The following is a 22,556-nucleotide window of genomic DNA, read 5'->3' on the forward strand; positions in this document are numbered from 1 at the left end:
TCTAGAATACTGTAAAAAAAAATTCTATATACAAAGTGTCATTTTTAGTGTGAGATGCTCTACACTGTTGTTGTGATGAGGAGACGAGCTTGGGCTTCAGTAAAAACAGGCCCAAATCAATTAGGAGCGTTGGCTTTATTTCTGTGAGCCCCTAAGATAGACAAGCCCAAAACTTAAGCCCACCCATGTCTGTTGAAATAAACAAGAGACTTACCTAGGTGAAGTCTATTGTACCTCGAAAGCTCTTTCATTTCTTTCCTTTTTTTCTTCAACTCGATGTTAATGGGGACTGTGAATCCATGGTTGTCAATAGTCTCATGCAGCTTACAAGTACCAAGTTGGCAAGTTGAGTTAATAAACCTCTAGCTTTTACGCATTATTTCCCCTCATTTTTACATTAGATTTTACTCCAAATTATTTTTTTTCCGTACTCTAAATTGTTTAATTAAAGAGTATAACTACTTTCTGACGGTATATGAGCTATGATCACATCTATAGCAATAAGAAAGAGCTCCCAAATTTACTGAGATTATACTCTTTTTGAACGAAGAACTTTTTTGATTTCAAAATAGCGATACGCTCTCGTACTGGGTTGGGCTAACCTATGGTGTACCGGTTGTTATGCCAATAGCACGTATGGGTGGTATGAAAGCCATAAGCGGAGGCATGGGTCTTTCTCACGAAGATGCGAAGCCTAGAGATGAGTCTATTCCAAATTGACAGAAAAATCTGGGGTAAGTCCTAGGATTCTCCCCTAGTATTCCATTCTCTCCCTCGTCGACTCAGTGATCAAAAGCTCGCGTGAAATATGTTACACAAAAAATAATTAACTTAAGTTTTATTTGCTTTACATATATCGCACACTACAAAAATCTCATATATATGTTATTTTTGTACTAATTTCCTATGAAAAATATTAAATAATTAAAATAATATTTGTAATAAACTACAAAATCAAATGTCGGAGGGTCCACTATATGCCAGCAAATCATCATATACTAAGATATCTTATCCTCTTTTGGTGATTCGTACATGACAACCTTTAGGACTGCACCCAACTAAATAAAATTTGAGTGCTTAAAAGGGAAGAATAAATGAACATGTGATAAAAAGGTGGTCTTAAAAGCACGATTTTATGCCTTTTGAACCAAATTATATTTATTCCACTAGTGGAGAATAATAGTAGGAATTTTTATGTCTAATCACTCTCTCCAGCTATGATGGCTACAGAGGGTTTCTCCTTGTTAATCCGAACTCAATAATTTTGACTCAATCTTTATATATATGTATTAAAAAATTAATTAAATAAGTACACTAACAACGAACCTAACGAATTAAATGAGATGTGGTACGTAGAATCCCAAACTCGAACTCGTAAAATTCAAAAATCTTGGATCCACCTCTATTCTCCAACTTTTACTAAAGAAAGCATCACAATGGATGCGCACTTTCCTATTTTCTTTTGCTTGTACAAGCTTCTTAATGTCTTAAATTTTGATTTTAACTCATCTTGAAAAATCAAAATCAAACAAGAAAAGAAGGAAATAAAAAGAAGAGGAGGATAAAGTAGAAGCAGGAATGAGCTATTTATTGACTTATATAGTAGAAATACTACTAGTTTAGTTTTAGTATCTTGTACTTCTTGAGTATAACTATGCCTCTGTGATATTCTTTGGAAATTCATAGATTGACATATAAAGTGCCATGGGCGGAGAGGAGTTAACTTATTTAAAACAAAATAGGAAAAAGAAAAAAAAGAAGCCACAAACACCACTAAGCTCAATCATAGGTTGAATGTCAATAAGGCCCGACATTCATTTTTTACTCAAATTAATAGGAAGGTGACAGTCTCAATCTAACGATATAGTTAAGAACTAGCCTTTGTTGGTTAATGGGATTTCTGTTTTGGTTACAAGTGTTTTTTAAGGTTTCAACCGTTCCACTACTGTTGATATATGAAGTACTTCCGAACCCATAAGGAATAACATTAAACAATAGACTGATTGTTATATTCATCAAATGATATACCTCCTTCAATCCAATTTATGTGACAATATCCTTTTGTTAAAACATTTAAAAAGGAAGGACGCATTTGAAAACATCTAACTATGAATTTCACAAGTTTTTTTTTTTTTTTTTTTTTTGTCACTTAAATTTCGTGTCAAGTCATGAAACGATGTTACACAAATTGAAATGACGAGAGTACTACTTGCCTACCCTAGGTCAAACGTTATTTGTTCTCAAGATGTTTGCATGTATATTGGCAACAATAAGTACTCGTAATAAACAGTGATAAATGACTGGTAAAAAAGGTCATTAGTCGTCTTAAAGTGCGTTTAGAAGCCATTTTCAAAAGCAAAAACACAAAACAAGTACCAAACGCATACCCTATTTCCCAACCAAAATCCAAACAATACTACCAAACATAAACCAAATCATATAAACAATGTTTGGATCATTGGATGCAACACTTTCTAAAAACATCTCAGAACTAATACTTCCAAAAACTTAGCCAAAATCAAATCCTATTGCTGCCTAATAGTTGCAAGAATTGCGCAATGAATAAGTAGAACTGTGAAGACATTTTATCTAGAAAATTGAAGGAAAATATCAAGAGAGGGACTGTGAAGAAGCTATCTAGAAAATTTCATATGCAAGGGAGTTCGTTTTGGCCGTTCTATAAATTCCATACTCATGTTCTTACCTAACAGTTCGAGCAAAGACCTGAAATTAAAACACTTCTAGTTGATGAATCTTCAAGGGTTGAAGATGTCAATAAAGTGATTATCATTATACAACAAATCACCATGTTTGAGATTAGTATAGTAAAAGAAAATAAGAAAAGGTACAAAAGAGGGAGATTTAGTAGGCTGAGTTAGATGGGATGTGGTAAAATTTCGAGTCCGAATCCATAAAGTTCAGATCCTCGATCTGCCTCTGGCCAGTGCCGGGGACGGGGCAAGATAACCAAACACAACCATAGTATTACTACTGCAACAAGACTAATATATTAATCATGTTCCTTGGGAATACACAATCTATCAATAAATAGATTTCCGTTACTCCCACTTCCAAATAGTGTACATATTTTCTTCTAAACTAATTTTACTACAAGCTCACTAAACCTAATTGTGACTATATTCCAAAAAGTCACAAGGGTGAGGAAAGTGTGAAAGAATAAGACTAGATGATAAGATATTACACAACTAATTCTACCTATTAGCTAAATTGTCTAGGTCAAAAGAGAAGTACATTACTGTTTGTTGGGGGGGGGGGGGGGGGGGGGGATTTGTACGATCTTGAAGTCAGTTTTCTCGAGGCATCTTTGACCGTGGTCTCATACTTGCTCTCTTTGCTACATCCCATGCCTTTTGGGGGATTGAGACACCAGCCTGAGATGCAAAAAATGACTCGTAACCAGGTGAATCAAAGGCAAAACCAGTGTGTTTTGATTTCTGTCCGGGAAGTTGCCTAATCGCATAACTCCTTGCTTCTTCGGGTGTAAGCTCATTTTCAATCTCCAGTAAACTCATCCTACTGTCAATCTCATGCCTGTGAATTTCCTGAACGATCTGATAATCATAGGGGAAAAACCATCTTTGAACCCTGGAAAAAGCACCTAGTAATGTTAAACAAGACAACAAATCATCCAAATATATACATATTTAAAGCAAGAGCATAAGAGATTTGGAGCTCAAAAGTGGTGACTGGTATCTACACTTTTATGGAATTAGTGTTTGGAAATCTATTAGAAGCATGTGTCTTCTTTTGTTAATAATGTGTCAATTAAAGTTGGAAATGGAAGGAAAACATCCTTTTTTGAATGACAGCTGGATTGGAAATGAACCACTTTAGAATGTGTTCCCCAACATCCAGTCTCATTTTTGCAACCTGAAGCCAAAGTAGGGGATCCATAGAGTCAACAAGGATGTCACTCAAATTTTAGAATTGGGCGATCAGTAGAGTTGTTTAGTTTTCCAAAGTTCTGGGGCAGTTTCATGAACCAACCATGTCAGATGATAGATTGATATGCCAGAGACACAACCAAGGAACAAGGACATTTGCTTTTTGAAATATAAATATGGCTAGTAGAACGGCCTTTGTGCTCTAAATTTATAAGATTGTTACCTTTCTCAAAAGAAAAAATCATTACTCTAGTAGTTAATTTATAAGTCTTTGAGGGAATGATATCTTATTCACATTATATTACTTAAGCAACCGCTTAAGGTACCTAGCATCTGCAGTGGTTCTCGCTTAAGGAGTGCTTCAGTCAAGCACTAAGATGCTAGGGTGTGGATCTCATCAGCCATGAGCTTTGTTTTGAAGAGGGCCGCACAAGATAATAATTGTTTCTTTTTTGATAATGAAATAATAATTGTTTCACTTAACTATAATTGTTTTAATTCATTTTTTCATACATTTGCTAGTATTAATAGTATCATATCTTCTCTTTTGTTCGTGCCTTTTTCTCATTAAGCCCGTGCTTTATTTGTGGTTAGTGCTCAAAACCCCAACAGACCTCAACGCCTTTGTTTTTAACTTTTCACTTTTGATAACACTAGATCCAAGGAACTAGCAATAAAAAGTTTATCCAGCAGCATATATCCAACCAGAAAACGAAAGTTGTGGTAATCAATGAAAAGCAGAGCATGGCCCGAGCCAGTTGCAAATGGTTCAACTGCATGAAGGTTCATGCTTAATCAAATTAGCAGGTCGGATCCACAAATGGGATTGGTTGTTCTCATACACAAACAGATTTATTACCACTAGAATAATATTTTCTTCAAAGGAAATTTAGATTGACTTGAAAAATTTAGAAACAGTGTCCAGCCAAATCCACAATACTGAAATACCTACAATATTTTTCTTTTAACAAATAAAATACCTATCATAATATTAGTTACGAGGACTTGAAAATTAACTAGAAGAACTTACCCCTGATAAATGAAGTCGCCAAAAAGAGCAGCAACAGGTACAAGGAGCAAAGCAAGGTAGAAATAAAATGTGCTCATCAAGGAATAGATGACCAAATAGATATTCTTCTGCAGTGAGGAATATCAGACATATTAACATATGAACACTCACAAGAATACAGTAAATAAGTGACTAAACTCACCTGTTCTTTTGGCAAGGAAATACTTGAATAGATAAAGAAAAATATGAACCACAATAATATGCTCCCTCCAACAGTGATGTGATGCCATCTTGTAATTGTGTTGCACATCATAAGTAGACGCAAATTGACAGTTACAACAACACAAGAGAAAGCCATTGTACTGACATCCCACAGGCCAAAAATCTTGCCAGCTGAATTCATGCCCTTTGTACTCGAAGCAATTACAAAATAATACAAGACCAATGATTGATATATTGCAAAGAAGGCCCAGATGACCACAACTCTCCATCTGAAGAAAGTATTCCTTATTCCTTCCTTGTATAGCTCAGGATATTTCTTGGAGAGGGAAGCACTGACATCCTAAATACACAATAGAGATGTAGCAATGCCAAAAAAAGAATAACGTAACAATCGGAGAATAAGCTGACTTAATTGCCATCATACGCTGTTTTGCAGTAACAAACTATAACATTTACATACCTTTTCAAAAAGCCCAAGAACAATAACGGGAAGAGCTGTGAACATCACATTATAGAGAGACTGGAACCAATCATCATAGAACCTCTGACCGGAGAATCCCGTCCGGAAGGTAAACCAAAATTGAGTCAGGGTAAATGTCAGATTCTTGTAATAGAAATATGTGACGACCTGCATGTAAAACTTCTAGATCACATAGTTACCCCAAAAGACATCATACATTTTTTTGTGCACAAAGAGTAAAGGTAAACCTTGCATATTCTCAGATATGACCAGCGTCCATGGACAAGCAGTAAATCAGCGAGAAAACGGAACTGAGCTATTGCGAAATCACTAGCCATAACTGCTTGCATTCCCTCCTGTCCACTTATTCCAACACCAACATGAGCAGCTTGAATCATACTTACATCATTAGCTCCATCACCAATGCTGAGAGTTATTCTATTTGCCCCCTTCTTAACCAAGCTTGTCACCTGAAAAGAAATGGAAGAAGTCGCGAAAGCCTGATCACCAAAAGGATTTATAATCAAAAAGCTCATCCTAACTTAAAAAGAAATTACAATGTTTTTGTCAGTAACTTGGAGAATTACACTGTTGAAACTAGAAAAAAACAAAGTGATACCTGAAGCAACCTAAACTTTCCTTAAGAGATGGGAACCCCAAAAGAGAAATTTCAGAACACTATATATCTGAGAATAATGAGGTTTGGTATGTTTTTTCCAGAACATAAGATATCTAAGACTAACAACATCTCTCTTCTTTCTTTTTGAATATGTTCCGAGAATAATGATCTTTTACTATGAAGTGAAATAGCAACAATGAGATATGTCTTTTATTGACTCAAAAAAGACATTTGTTCTCTGTCAAGTTGCATGACGGGATAACAGACATAAAGATAGATGACTCTACCCAATATGTTCATTAACCCAGCATGAACAGCTCAATTTGAAGAAACTACAAGTCAGCTTGACAATTACAAGACTGATGATGCTGCAACAGGAATTAAATGAAGTGTCACCCATATTCAACAGACCCCAACTTGCTTGGGACTGAGGCAGAGTTGTTGCATATTTAACAGACACTTTTTAAAAAAAAAAAAAAATTAAGACCACTAGGCTTTTCACCCCCTAGTGGCTATTTTATTAATAATTCAACTAAACAAAATTTAACAGACACTAAGGTTCAGTTAAAGATGACAAAAAAAGGCAAATTCAAAGTTACTACTGTTGTAACCATTCAAAGAAAGACCACCTGCATGACCTCACCTGTGCTTTCTGCAAAGGAGAAACACGGCAGCAAACCACTGCACTGCAATTCAAGCTTAAATTCAACAGCATTACACGAAGACTCGGGTCTAATGCATACATCAAACACTTCCCATCAATTATTAGTGCTAATTTTGGTCCAGAAGCAGAACGAAGATGCTCTTGCGCTTCCTCATAACATCTTTTAAGCTTGGTCTGCACTGTTTCTTTCATAAAACTAGCAAGCTCCACTAGATCACCCTGCGGATGAACACAAAAACGAATCGTTAAACAGTGTGTATTTTGTAACTGACAAGCATGACCATTGAGAAGTACGCTCACTCTATCTTCCACTTCTCTGATTGCATCAGTTTCGGAACTAATGATAAATTGTTTCATGTTGTTATTGATCAACTTGCACGCTGCAATAGATGCAAATGAGACTAGGATAAGATGGTGCAAGTAGAATCGAGATCAAAAAATGATAAACTGCCTATCATCAATGCCAAGTTGCCAACCATAAGCTATATTTATTGCTGTTTCCAATTTGTCACCAGTAAGCACCCAAATCTTAATTCCAGCCCTTGAAAGAGTGTCTATGCACTCAGGTACACCTTCTTGAAGCTTATCTTCTATAGCAGTGCATCCAATCAAGAGAAGATCCTTTTCTATAAGTTCTGCCACCTGTAAAATGCTATATGCTAAGACTCTTTTCACCACCAACAAAACCTCGACATCAACAATAACAGGAGAAGAATTCCAAGTTAAAGCACATATTGTAAGAGTAACCACAATTATGCTTATATCAACAATAATTGTCACCCAATATATTACTTCCATCCATATATATGTGTATCCAAGAATACAATAACACAAGACACCGATATGCAAAGATGCTTAAAATTTTAAATAAACCATTTAGCAGTCAGGTTTTATGCAGGTGATAGCTACATCATCCAATCTCTAGAATGATCACTTTTTCTCAAGGTGGGTGGATAAAGAGTTGGCAAAAAACTTCCCAGATGTGTTATTCAAATCAGAAAAAGGATAACAAGAAGCTTCTGATAATCAGGACTACACAGTGCAAGACAGGAGCAGAGTGTTTGGCATTACAAACTGAGAAAAGAAAACCACCACTTCAATAAAAAATTGTTAAATGATGAGCATAATACGGCTAAAACAAGCAAATCCAATGGAAATTAGAACTTAAATGCATAAAGACATAGTTGCACGTTGCCACTCAAACTAAAATGTCATCACAACAAAACGGACAATAAACAGTCATGACAAAAGTCAATCCCGGAGAAAAATCAGAACAGTCAAAAAGGTGCAAATCAAAGAAGATATAAACTTAAAGAGCAATAGTTCACACTATGGTCACCTCATCCAATTTCTTTTCACGGTCTCGGAGAGAAGATTTTGCTTGAATGAATTTCTCATTCCATTTTTCGTACATATCAGGGGTTAAATCTCTATAAGCCAAGCAAAGTGTCCGAAGTCCAGCAGCCCCAAATTCCTCCAACTGTTCCCTACTTCTTTTCTTCAAATCATTGTCTCCGTCAAGCAACCTCTCATAAATTACATTATCTGCACCCTGAGATAAATAGGTTATATGATATTTTCTTGCTAAAGGAATCTCCTCAAATGCATCTTTCCACATAAAGTCCCTACCTTACAGTAGAGAACCAATCTTCCTTCAGGATAGCGACATACAACAGACTGGCGCTTTCTCGTACTGAAAATAGAACAAAAGAATAATGGTCAACCTCGTTACCATCATGCAGGTAATCAAAATTCATATACAAGTTAGGATGTGCTGACACCTGTTGAATTCAAGAACATTTAGAATCTCATAAGGAACATCTTGAATCTTCCCCATCTTCTCAACATGAGACTCTCGCACATAAATCATAGTTGGTGTGCGTCTGCAGAAAATTTATATTCGTGGTTAAAAGTGACACAGCTAAAAATAGAAAAGCAGTAACAGCGCCACAAAGCAGTATGACTAACTCTTCCTAGAATCTGATACCTTGAAGATGTTTAGTGCAAGAAATCTAGTCCTAACATAATGTCCCCCTTTTGGTAGAAAATGCCTTCTTGCTAATCATTGCACAGCCAATTTTTCTTTGCTGTTTTAAGTAGATCAATTACTCACTGAAAAAAACTATCTAAGTTCAACAGCAGCTGAGAAAAATAAAACATGTGACTCAGAAGTAGCCCACCATAGAGAAAACAAAAACTATCCATTTTATCCTTCAGTTGGAACTCTGTCAGCCCCTTCCCCCCCGAACTCACCTCTGGAGTTGGCACCAGGAACGGCATCCTGCTGAAAATGTTTTGTGATTTATTCTCTTCTCACATGCTTGAATAACATAAGTAAATAACAGAAGGAACCGAATACTACAGTAGCTTTCTGATGACAACTATTCTTCATATATAGGCACTTATTCTCTTCACATGTCGAGTGTTCTCCCATCAAATAATGACCATTTTCACTACTTTGATATGTAAATAACCATATTCCTGAATTTTCCAACCTAATGGCTTATGTTAGTAACCTTCTACATTTATTTCATAGACGAAGTTTCAACAAAGAGAGCCTTATGGAAGACACACATGTAACAGAAATTCTAAAGAGATGCGCACTTGTAAAAGAAGAAGCCAAAGTTCTTTGCTGCTACAACCAAAGCAGACTCATCAGGGGATGCTGCTTGATATCGTATTTTTTCTGGGTTCTCTTCACCTTCAGGCAGCACAGTATGGCATATAGCAAGGCATCTGAAAAATTCCTGAACAAACAACCTGGGCCTCATTAAACTAGTGATGTATGAGTGCTAGATAAGTAAGTTAATGTACTCATGTGAAAGTTTTCTGCACAAGGTCAACTCAACATGAAGGTAAGTTCAGACACAAAAAGATACCCTGCAAGTTTACTTCCTTCATTCCTTACATAAAATCTTCACCTTCCCTTTTCCCAGCATCTTAAAATAAATTTCACCTTCCTAAGAAAGAAAGTTCTATGATATATATTATGGTAGAAGAAGTTACATTGGACCCACTTCAACTCTCGTAATGTAATTGCATCTCTTCTGATACTAACAATCAAAAAAGCAAACTATGAGCCCACATTCTCCCCCAAATAAAACCAGCCAACGCATATATCAACTCCTCTTAATAACCATACCAAGTTAAACATGGAAATTGAATTAGGAAAGAAAGGGAATTTAGGTTACAATGTGGAACCACTTCATCTAAATGTAGCAAGGAGACACTTTCAGATCTGTATACACCACCTCATGTGATGCCTAATTCTTTTTTCTTGTCCCTAGCATGTGGGAAATATTTTGTTAATGGACAGTGGTAAGACTCAAGACAGAACCTGTGTTATCACATTGAATTATGTGATCTGCCTTATCTTATTATTCGTTTCAAGTCTACTAACCTCAAAAGGAAGAACGACAGAGAAGAAAGCAAGATATTAAAAAAAAAAAAAAACATTTTCACTACTAATCTAGTGTTGTTTAAAGAATAAAGATTTGGGTGAATTTGATGCTACAAACTTCAAAAGTAAGAAGGAGAAACTCTTAATTAAGAAAACAAGATAATTTAAAGACAGCAATTATCTTTTCTTTTCTTTTCTATTTCTTTTCAAAAGAAAATCTATGATATTCGATTGTTCGAATGTAACAATTATCACTACAAAAGAAACTCATGTTCCCCTTTTATTCCACACATAAATAATCAAATATTTACCCTGCATGAATGAGGATTAGGTTCATTCCTCCAGGCACCTCGCATCAGCCGAGCATCATCAAAATTGAAACCTTTCTCTCGTGCTTCTGTTGATGATTTCTTAACCTGTAGCAATTCTCTAGATCAGCAAAAGACAAAGCCATGAATCTGTCTTATCTTGCCCAAGAATATATTTACCTCAACTTTCAGCCCACTTCGCTGAGCAGTTCCCATCTCAATTTCACTAACACCTGTGCCATATATCTCTCCACCGATTGAACACTTGAAAAACTCCATCAAGTTCCTCGTGAGAGTTCCAGTTTTGTCAGAGAATATGTATTCCACCTGTCCATAGAGAAATAGTCAGTGCCTCAAGAACACATTTGTTGAGAACGCGCTGCATACACTGGTGCTGAGGAAAAAAACTGAACAAACATGGTTGCTTCCTTCTTGTGCAAAAGCGCTGTTAATGTCAGTGCACATAAAGATTGTCTAACAAATTAGTTTCAACAACCACTTCGTAACAGCATAAACATTTACCTGCCCAAGTTCCTCGTTCAAATTGGATGTCCTAGCCTGAGCAGGGGTATTACTCTCAGCATGGTACATGCGCAAGTCGTTATTGATAAACTTATTGGATTGTATAAATTTAATCATCTGAAAGTGAAGAACAGAAAAAGAAAACCAAAGCGGACGGAATATTAATCAAAATTCTGCAAAACACCAAATAAAAACAAAGAAACTGACAATAATCTACCTCAACGGAGACATAGAGGGAGATTGGAATAATCGGTGAATAAAGAGTGATTAAGGTGAACATGGTCAGAACTGCAACCTGAGCAGACAGCAAAAGAGTAATTGGAGACAGCAATAGGGAGAAGTACTGCACAGACAAGTGAAAAGATAAACATGTCAGATCTACACAATTACCACAAATCTATTGTCCGGATCGGATTGTGGCTCTGAACCACTTTCAAACCGCAAATAATAGTACTTCTTATTTATAAAGATACCGCTGCAAAAATTCAAGCAAATCCAGAATTTTCAGCATAGAGGAGAATGTAACAGAAGTTCTAACATGGCAGGACGGGTATAGCAATTGATCCAACCTGCCTATGGCTCCCAAGAGACACATGCACAAGAGAGCGCTGAAAAGAGCGATAATAAGTTTGTCAAGTTTCTTCTCCAAAGTGCTTCTCTTGGAAGGAATTTTCATAGAATTCATCATAACCTGTGATTATACTCGGTAAGCAGAAGCAACTGAGAATAAGAACCAAAGTGAACAGCCAAGCAGCAAAGGCCACAAAGCAAAGAGATGTAGAAACCACAATATAAAATATCATATAAAACAAGGTTGCTACTGAGTACTGCAACTTTATACCACAAAAGCAGCAAAATAGTTCGAGAGAACATCATTAGGGAGATGATGACATTAAACCTACTTCTTTGAAACTTCTTGACAAGAATGCTAAAACAAAGGTATACTAAACCCTCAAAAAGATAACAACGGGACGAAGGGAGGAGAAGATAAAAGGTAAATTATAACTTCAATTCAGATTTAAAAACCTTTGTTTCTTGCCCAGTGAAAATGACAGCCCCAACAATGTACTGAGTGTTTCTTAGACTGCAACCCTGGAAGAAATACAGTGATATCAAGAAGAAAACATGAAATTAAAATTCACCAAATGTACTATGAATTAGAGAAGAAACATCACAATTTAGCAGACAGAAACTCAAAGATAAGTCATAAAAGGGAATTGACAAGAATAGCAGGTGAATAAAAGACCAAGAAGAGATCACGGTCATCTAGGATATCTGCTCAAAGATGCATTTACTGTGAACTATAACTAAGATATGACATGCAATACTTTTTTCTTATCGGTGTATAACATACAATACTTAAAGCCAGAACCATAAAATAAACAAATGGGGAAACAACATAAGAAAAAGAGTACATACCCGTAAAAGAAGTTGATTTGGATTAAGTGGCAAGGTTTGCTTTTGAATTATCAGATTGCCAGTGAATGTGTACAATGAGTTATTAGGTTGCTCACATTGTACTTCACCTGGTAAAAGAAAAATAAAAGAGAACACATCAAACACGTTGTCGTATCAGGCAAAATCTTCCTAAAGTTAGAAACAGATTGATCACGCAGTCACTAGAGAAGAGACAAAATTGACATTCGTCATCATAATTCTGATGTACAATTAGCAATAATATTTCTGCTGGGAAGCATCTGCAAGATATCATGATACACATGGTAGCACATCTTAAATGTTTTCAAATAGCATCCTTCATTGACATATATAGACTAGTTTCTTGAAATGTTCCTTGCACATTGTATCTCGTGTTAGGTATTATGAAATTTATTTATTTATTTTTTTGAAAAGGTAACATATTTTGTGCTTATATATATAGACATCAGAAAAAAAATACCGTGTTAGAAACCAAAATGAATTGTTACATCAACCCTGTTCTTCTTACAAGGATCTTAAAACATCTAAGATTACCTCATGATTATCTATGTATTCAGACTTACACCAAAAACCAAAAAGAAGAATACAATCTGATTTAATCTTCTGTAAAGTGCAACTTGTATCTTCAAAACATCTAGAGTTCCTCCCCTTCCATATTATAAAACTTGTATACAAAAATATTTTTCCAATGACCCAAAAGACATCAGAATGTTAAAATGTAAACTTGTAAACTGTACTGTTAAGATGTGTTTTTATGTGTATGTTGTACGTATACTATGTAAGAAATTGCTCTTTCTTTGCTTCACAAATCATCAGGGTATCATCTGCATATAGGATGTGAGAAATATCATAGCTAACACCGCCCCTTCTGCTAATATTCAGACCTTAATCCAGCCTATTAATTCTGCTTTCTTCAACATACTGCTGAAAATTTCCATAACCAACACAAACAGGTATGGTGATAAAGGATCCCCCTAGATGATTTAAAGAAACATGACTTGATATTGCTTATTAACTATTTCTTCTATTTCTTTTTACCCACTTGTTCTATATAATTTGACATGAAAAAGGTAGACGTTTTAATTTTCTTCTCCCTTTATGTTTAATTTTTTTAATATTCAATACAATTGGTAGACAAAAATAAATTATCTCTTCATAAATCAGTGCTTTAAATAAAAAAATCTGTATCTTCTACACTATTATAAATTTGGGAAGCCCTAAACTAAAAATTTGAAAGACCAGAATACGCTTTTAAAAATATTGATTTATATTCAATAATAATAATAAAAAAGGGCAGCCCGGTGCACTAAGCTTCAGCTATGCGCAGGGTCTTATCTGAATAATTTTATTCTTTCAGTAGTAACTAATCTTCGGAGAATGTGAATGGTTGGCTTTGGAATGGTTGGCTTTGGATGGCTTCAGGAGAGGTAGAGGGAGAGGTAGAGGTAGGCCGAAGAAGTATTGGAGAGAGGTGATTAGACAGGACATGGCGCAGTTGCAGCTTGCCAAGGACATCACTTTAGATAGGAGGGTTAGGGTAGAAGGTTAGTAGGTAGTAGAGCGTTGTCTCGCTTATCCTTCCTTACTAGAAGTCGCAGTATTTCTCCTATAGTTTCTTGTCTTTTGATTTCTATTACTACTTAGTGTCTCTTGTTCTTCGCTTAGCATACTGTTTTGTTGTAGCTGCTGCTCCTTTTTCCTATGTGACCTGCTTTATTATTGCTTTTTTCTGAGCCGAGGGTCTATCGGAAACAGCCTCTCTACCTCTCAAGGTAGGGGTAAATCTGCAGATGGGATTTCACTGGGTATGTTGTTGTTGTTGTTATATTTAATTAAATATAGATTTATACTATTAAAAGGGTATTTTGGTCTTTCAACCTTTTTTAGTTTAAGGGCGTCCCACATTTATAATATTCATCTCGCTAATCATATTTGAATCTTAAACTTTTCATGGACTAAAAACAAATCTGATACGTCGAAGGATATCAAGCAGGGAGAATTGGAAAATCTGGAAAGAAGGAATTCAGATGTCTATTTCAAGGCCATATGCTACAACTAGATATTTCACTGGACTTGAAGTAATTTCATTGCACTTCCACAACCAAATGTCGAAGTTGCAAGCATTATCATGCAGAAACATTTGATTGGTCAACAAGCAGCAGAGAAACCAAACCTCTGAATGCAGATACTTTCTCAGGAGACACATAATCCCAGGTCTTCTCCAGTGCTTTTCTGATCTTTAAATTAGTTTCACCATCCAAATTCGCCGTCTGAGGAATTCATGTACCAGTTGGGAAAGAACAAGATGGAAAAGATGAAGACCAACACGTTTATTAGTGACATTACCCAAATACCTAATAATTTAGACTAGCCTATCTTTTCTCACAATGTAAACAAAATCAGATGCGGATCAAGTATAACCTCAATGTAGCAGACCCCATCTGGGTTTGTGCTGGCAAGAAAGAGAAGATCTGCTGGAAAGAACTCATCCTGCTTAACCTGCAAGAAAAAGGCCAGCTTGTACAACCTTACATTTTTCAAACAATGAAAAGAATTGCCTCATCAAAAAGAAAGTTTGAAGTGCTAACACTACATTTGAGGAACAGAATTAAATTCCTTCCTAAATCAAATATTTAGGGAGGAGAGAGTGTAAAGTGTTTTCCATTTATGAGTGTGCATCCTGAATATCTACCACATATCAGTGATGGTCTATCCCCGTACTGAAAGGACAATGACTAAACTGAACAAGCAGACTGTACTTTTCTTAGAACTCTTCAGATTCAACCATATTCAAAAGCTGCAACATTCTAAATAACTGGAGGTCCACACTCCTCAAATTGTAGAGCTTAACCCATAGTTCACAAATGAATGAAACAGCCCAGGCTTATCCCTTGTTATAGTAAGACAGTTTTTTTTTTTTTTGATAAGGTAATAAGACAGCTTTATTGAGTTGTTGGCTGTTGCTATCAATTTGATACGAAGAGGAGCCTATAATTGGGATGGACTTCGTGAACAAGTACTCTTTTATTCATTTGACACAGCTTTAGCATTTTTCTATGAAATGGACAGCTTGTCTGCAGCACAGAACTGCATCGAGCAGTCATATGCTAGAGAGTTTCAAAGATTGTTGGCTCTACTCCATAAGCAAGTTACTTCAGTTGATGATCCCGATGCGTTGTGGTGGGCTTTGGGGAAGAATGATATGTTCTCCGTTAAGTCATTTTATGAGAAACTTTTGATTAGGGGAGATGAAGTTTTTCCTTGTAACGCAGTTTGGGTTCCAAAGGTTCCGAGGAAGGTGTGTTTTTTCACTTGGCTAGCTACTAGAGGGGTGATCTCGATGGCAGAAAATCTTAGAAAGCGAAAAGTTGTCTGTGTCAGCTGGTGTTTTATGTGCAAGGAGACGGGCGAGGATGTGAATCATCTTCTTCTTCATTGTGGTCTTACTATGAGGCTATGGCGGGATATGTTTAGGTGGTTTGACATGCCTTGGGTAATGCCAAGAACTGTCAACGAGTTGATGTTCACTAGGAAGAGCGGGAGGAGGAGGAGAAGACGTAGGGCATGGAACGTGGTTCCACTAGCTTTAATGTGGGTGGTGTGGAGAGAGAGAAATAGGGGAGCTTTTGAGGGGGTGGAGTCGAGCTTTTCTCAATTAAGGAGTAGCCTTCGATCCCTTATTTTCTTTTGGTGCAATGCAACCCATAGAGCTCCCAATTGTATAGAAGATTGAGTGGAGTTTGTGGAGAACTATTTCTTTTTGCAGATTTCTTTACCTTTTGGTAGACCCCTCGTATACGGCCAGTTTTTTGGCCATGTTTATGAATGAAAATAATGTTTACCTGATCAATAGAGAAAATGCTAGAGATGTGCAAGTAATGGGATATGAAAAATAAATAAACAGTACTTTTACATAGTTGAAAATGGATATTAATTGCATCACGTCTTCTGCAAATGCACTTTAGCTCCAACAAGGCGGGAAATGTAAGGTTAAATGACTTACTGCACATTTTGGTAAGTTACCACAGACCATCTACCTCATACCAACTGTTGGCCCAAAATCAACATTTGAAAAGCTATATAGTCACACTAACTGGTGTCATGACCAGATATCCAGCTCCTAAAACACCATGAGCTAATTATCCATAATAGTCAATTTCAACTATGAGCTAAAGTTCTTATGCTCTGATGCAATCTATGGTTCAATTACCTAGGCTACCAATACTGCCTAGTGGAACAGTGTGTTATTAGGATTTAGGGGAGGGACAGCGGCATACTTCTTATGAATTCCCCAAAATATATAAAACTCCTTCTGGAATTCATAATGTCCACACTGGTAGTACAATTTATCTTATACTCACACCCTGGCTCATTACTCATTATAACATAACGATTGACATAACAAGAAATAAAGATCCCAGGAAAGTTACAAAGCATGTAAAAATGGATGTTGATAATGAGAACCCAAACAAAATGAAACGGTAAAACATATCCTGATTGTCCACTTTAGAAGACACAATGCAAAGATGAAAAAGAGTACAAAGAACGCATTACACACTTATACTTACTCTCACGATATCTCCAGCCTGCAGCTTCTTCCAAGGTACATCTACCCATTTCTGGTCTTGCAACATGTCTATGGAGGAATTATTAATAGACTTGTCATTCTGAAGACGCTTCTGTTACAAATAATGAAAAAGCAACAAGAAAGGAAAGCATGAGCATGTAGTTACGAGCCAAGAGGGAAAAGGATAAAGGTGTCAATCGCATATTACTCTATTTAAAGAATATCATTATATATAGGGAAAAGGGTCAAAAATGCCCCTTTACTTTGGAAAAAGGGCTAAAAATATCCTCCGAACTAATTTTGGGTCAAATACCCCTCCCGTCATTAAAGTTTTCAAATATACCCCTGTCTTAACGGAAATCCGCAACATAACCCGATTTCATTTTTAAACCTACTCCATTTAAAACCGACCCAACTACATAAAAAACCCATATGCGACCAACTTATTTCCGAGTCCTACATCTGGAGCCACTAGGCACAGGAGCGGGCAACCCATATGCGTTTTTTATTTAGTTGAGTCGGTTTTAAATGGAGCGGGTTTAAAAATGAAATGGGGTTATGTTGCGGATTTCCATTAAGACAGGGGTATATTTGAAAACTTTAATGATGGGAGGGGTATTTTTGACCCAAATATAATTTGGAGGATATTTTTAGCCCTTTTCCCAAAGTAGAGGGGCATTTTTGACCCTTTTCCCTTATATATAACAGTCAGTTTAAGAACCAACAGAGAAAGAAGTCAATGAAGGAAATAGTACTCACCCAGTCCTCCCAAGCCTCCTTAATAAGAGAAACAAGAAGCACTATGCTCAAAGGAAGCACATTTGTTATTGGACTTACAGGACTGCATCAAACAAGATCATTTTTTCAGATGCAAATCATGAGAAAACATGCATATGTCATCCAAATATAATAAACTTTTTGAAATAGTTTGCAAGACAACTTATAAACCAGGACCAAATAAAAAGGGAAAAAGGCCAAATAACCTCCAATAACATCACACAGCATTGAATTCTAATCTAGTCTAGATACTTAACACAATAAAATACTCTACACGACTCTTCACTCATTTTCAGCTAGTGCATACTTAGAGGGGGGAGCAGCATGATACATTCGATTGTAGAAATTGATATACCTGATTGGAGTGCATGACAAAATTGAGATCATAAGGAAGTAAAGATTAGCCACCCGCCTGAACTGTCAGAATAAGGATACAGAAATAATATGAGTGTTATGGGTGCGGCCTCATTTTTAAAGCCTAATTCAAACTGAATCCACTTGCTATATGTAAAATGATTTGCTGAATAATAATCTTTAACAGTCTAACACACTAATAGACTACACTTCATTTTGTTTTTCAATAAATTATTGATGGAAAATCTCCAATATACAAGTTGTATACCAAAGTTACAAAATCTACAAAATGAGATGACTCTCTACAAGAGAAACCCTATTATCTTTACAAAATGGAACCTCATGGGCACCAAAAAGAAATAGGGATAAAGACATATTGCTCACATAAATAATTTCATGTTCTATCCCTTCAAAAACTCTACTATTTCTCTCCTTCCAAAAGATCCGCATCAGGGCTAGTGGAGCAACGTCCTACTGTTTTCATCTTTTCTTATTCAAAAACTAAGCTACTACTTATATGCCAATATTGTGTAGCTTTCCAACAGAAGAATAAAAAATTTCTGTTTAAGTCGGAATAGATACATAAAGTTTAATTCAGCAAAAGCTTAAAAGGGCACGGGATAAGAGCAAAGCCAACTTACCTGTTCAAATAACCCCTTGGGCAGGAATGTCAGGACATCATATTTTGTAGTTGAAACAGAATTTCCCTGAAAAGAAAAGCATTGCAACTAATAAGATCAAAGCTAAAATACGTGTACGACAAGCTTGGTGAGGAGCAAAATTTATATAGAAGGAACTACCACTTGACATTTTCCTTAATAAATCATTTACCTCCACCTTGTCAGCACGAGGCGTATTTTTATTATGTGTAGATTTTGTGCCAGCACAAGGCATGTTTATTTTTTATTACACTTTACTAATCGATCCAAATAGATTGACAGAAAAAGCAACTGAATTTTATTTCTTCAGTTTTTCCTTCTCCGTTAATCAGTTGACCAAACAACTACCTTATATTATCAAAGGTTTAAGAAACTTTTGGAGGCTAGGAAAGCACAGAATCAGTCGTATCAGCTCCAGAGGAAAGGGGTTTAAGGAAATTAAATGAGAATCAAGAACACAAATAGGCATTCTTTTTTAAACGGACTAAAAAGGAAAGTAAGACAAACAAATTGAAACCGAGGGAGTATAACTTTCTGAACAGTAAGTACAAAAAAATAATATGCCAATCAAAGTACAAGAAGTCATAAAAGACAATATACACACGCACATATATATATACAAACTCTCTCTCTCTTACATACGTGTGCGCGCGCACACACACACTAAGCTAGCGTTTGGCCATAGATTTTAGATCAGATTTTGAAAATTTATCTTCAAAATATTTTCAAGTTCCAAAAACTGTTAGTTATTGGGAGAAATTTCACTTCCTTCACAAACACAGCTTCAAGTTCCAACAATCAAAACTTCAAAAACTCAAATTTTCTTTCAACTTCAAAATCTATAGCCAAATATATGAATCCCCACTATCTATTTTGCTCCATTTGAAGTCATAAAAGACTATATATATACTCCTTCCGTTTCAATTTATATGAACCTATTTCCTTATTAGTCAATACCAAAAAAAATGACCTTTTTCAATATTTAGAAATAATTTACATTTATGCAATGATTTATAACCACACAAAATATATTTAGATCATTTAACACCATAAGTTTAAAAAATTCTCTTCTTTCTTAAACTCCGAGCCCAGTCAAACAGGTTCACATAAATTAAAATGGAGTGAATAATAAACAAACACTCTCTCTCTCTCACTCACTCACACACACACACACACATATTTATCATCAGTACAGTAAAAGAAGTAAGAAAAGCTTGGAAATGAATGAAATTTACCTTGAATTTAGCAAGGGAATTAGCATCACGATCATTAAGATAAACAGTACGATGACCTGGAGCTTGAGGTTGTACTCTACCAAGACGAATACTTGTAGATGATGATATACGATTAAGCATCGGTGCTCTACTACTACTTGCTGCCCATCCAGATCCTCTCCATCCTCCTCCTCCTGACATTCTAGAATCTTCCAGAAACTTCTGATGGATCTCGCCGGCGATAAATACTGATATATTTTGCACTTCTAGAAACTTCTACAAACTTCTAGAAACTTCTGATCGATCTCGCCGGCGATAAATACTGACATATTGCGCTTCTAGAAACTTCTGATGGATCTCGCCGGCGATAAATACTTGATATATTTTGTACTTCCAGAAACTTCTACTCGATCTCGCCAATACTCAACGGCGATAAAATGAATTAAAGTTAATACATTTTGTTGAAATTACTATTTAAAATTTGTTGATTGAGTGAAGAAGAAACTTCGAAGAATTTGACTTCGTTGTGAACTTCGTTCGTCTTTTTTGTAATTCCTTTGCTTGCGCGACGGGATATTTTCTATTTTATCCGCGTGAGAAAAAAAATTTATAAAAATTAAATTCTGATACGCACGTGGGAGATGCGCGCGTGTGAGTTCACGCGCTTAGTAATGTGCCCTCCCTCTCAAATTGTTTTTTTGTTTTACCCTCCTTACGAGTAGTTAGTTAGGAATGATATTTGACTGTTTTATTTTTATTTATGTCTAAGTTATAATCTTTACTCTATTATATTCATTAAAGACAAAATGCTACTTCTTCTAGATAAAAAAAATGTCCACTTAATTTTCTTTTTGAGGTGAGTGTTTACTTATTAAATTAAGAAAGAATTATTCTTATTTTTTCAAATTTATCCTATTAAGTACTATGTGAGTCAATCTCAATACATATTTAATTAGTGACAGTTTAATCAAATTATCTAAATTTTTTTAGAAGTTAATATTTTCTTAAGGGGTGTATTCTTTTTTATCGTGAGGGAGTACTGAGAATAAAATGAGGAAAAAGTTAATTAATTATGCCTGACTTCTAAAAAGACAAATAATTTGAGATAAATTTTTTTTTAGTAACCAAGTAAATAATTTTAAGACGGAAGGAGTAATAACAACGACGTTTCAGATTTTTCACTAATAGAAATTTCTACAAGATCTCACAGGACCAGAGAATAATATAATAGTCGGCCGTGATAAATTCTTTATTTTTTGTCTCTTTCATTCAGTTATATTTTGTTGAATTTAATTTGTATTAGTAGTTGAATGAAGTTGTTGAAGAAGAAACCTCGAAGAATTGACTTCGTTGAAACTTCTTCATCTTTTTTTATTATTATTATTTTTATTCCGTCGTTTGCGCGACAGGATATTATCTTTATTTTAATCCGTGTGGAAAAAATTAAAAGTTAAAGTCTGATTCTGCGCGTGGGGTCTACGGAAGTGTGTAACACATGCTTCTAGTTGAACGACGACGTTTCGAACAAAGAAAATTTCGCCATTTTCGTCGGCTGTAACTGTTTCGACAGTTGTAAGCTTTTCGAGTTTCAGCCTTTCAGATCGGAGTGACGTATAACGTGGTATTTTCGGTTTCCTTTAATAACATAATATAATAATAATAATAATTCTCTCTCAGTCCATTTTTAACATAATAATGTCAACTTTTACTTGTTCAATTTGAAAAATCAAGAAATAATTTAATAATTTATATGTTTTACTCATATTATTAATTATTGCGTTGAAAACTTAAAGAAATTGTTAGTGGCTGCATACAGGGGCAGAGCTACTCTCTTCGTCGAAAAATTATACCGGGTACATAGGTGAAATTCTGTGCTTTGCGATTATATATCATACAATACAATGAACAGTGACGGAGCCAGGATTTCCGTCCAGGGGGTTCAAAATATAAAAAAGTAAACATACGAAGAAGCCTAAGGGGGTTCAACATCTACTATATACATAAAAAATAATTTTTACCTTATAGAAACAGTATTATTTTCCGCCGAAGGGGTTCGGATGAACACCCTCGGCATAGTGTGGCTCCGCCACTAACAATGAACACCCTTGGAACAATGGTGTGTTGCGGCTTAGTGGTTAAGGGTTTTCATTATCAGTCTCGGTCCTTTCTTTGGAATAGCCCTTCGACTTTTGCTAACCAAAGGCGAATTGCCCTTTTTGGGGGGTGGTCTTTAAATTTTGTCCCTCATATTTGAAATCTTTAAATTTTGCCCTTCGGCTAAAACCCATGGGTTCCAGGTTCGAACCCCCACTCAGTCAAAAATTAAAAAAAAAAAATCGCAAGGCAGAGTTTAAATTTCGCTATACCTCCATTGGCATACACTTGTTAAAGAATTACCAAAGTTATGCCTGACCCGGCATACTTATGCCAAGTCTGCCC

The 22,556-nt window shown here is 35.7% G+C and overlaps 1 protein-coding gene across 2 annotated transcripts; it reads right to left on the reverse strand.

Moving 5' to 3' along the window:
- Window positions 1-2,985: 2,985 nt before the first annotated feature.
- On the reverse strand, window positions 2,986-20,688 carry LOC132626071 (phospholipid-transporting ATPase 3-like). Of its 2 annotated transcripts, none has more exons than XM_060340797.1 (27): window positions 20,139-20,688; window positions 18,886-18,951; window positions 18,246-18,307; window positions 17,873-17,954; window positions 17,115-17,225; window positions 14,968-15,045; window positions 14,720-14,816; window positions 12,529-12,635; window positions 12,136-12,201; window positions 11,679-11,800; window positions 11,500-11,584; window positions 11,327-11,404; window positions 11,110-11,226; window positions 10,768-10,914; window positions 10,591-10,695; window positions 9,484-9,626; window positions 8,661-8,762; window positions 8,509-8,572; window positions 8,219-8,431; window positions 7,356-7,521; window positions 7,180-7,259; window positions 6,859-7,098; window positions 5,845-6,066; window positions 5,597-5,764; window positions 5,117-5,476; window positions 4,936-5,042; window positions 2,986-3,606 (listed from the first exon to the last, which is right to left on the reverse strand). In XM_060340797.1, the coding sequence occupies exons 1-27, from the start codon at window positions 20,316-20,318 to the stop codon at window positions 3,306-3,308; spliced, it is 3,669 nt and encodes a 1,222-aa protein (XP_060196780.1). In that variant the 5' UTR covers window positions 20,319-20,688; the 3' UTR covers window positions 2,986-3,305. The 2 variants fall into 2 exon arrangements, with proteins under 2 accessions (XP_060196780.1, XP_060196781.1); XM_060340798.1 differs by having other exon boundaries at window positions 18,246-18,302; window positions 20,139-20,212.
- Between the last annotated feature and the right edge of the window lie 1,868 nt (window positions 20,689-22,556).

This window comes from Lycium barbarum, chromosome 2 (genome assembly GCF_019175385.1).
Source record: "Lycium barbarum isolate Lr01 chromosome 2, ASM1917538v2, whole genome shotgun sequence".
Classification (NCBI taxonomy): Eukaryota; Viridiplantae; Streptophyta; class Magnoliopsida; order Solanales; family Solanaceae; genus Lycium; species Lycium barbarum.

Bases quoted from the DNA above. Each gene is read 5' to 3' on its own strand.
- LOC132626071 (XM_060340797.1), bottom strand. From the start codon at position 20,318: ATGTCAGGAGGAGGAGGATGGAGAGGATCTGGATGGGCAGCAAGTAGT. The intron at 18,952-20,138 runs GTAAATTTCATT...TTTTCTTTTCAG, and splicing joins ATTCCCTTGCTAAATTCAAG to GGAAATTCTGTTTCAACTAC. The intron at 7,260-7,355 runs GTTGGCAACTTG...CATCTATTGCAG, and splicing joins AGCAATAAATATAGCTTATG to CGTGCAAGTTGATCAATAAC.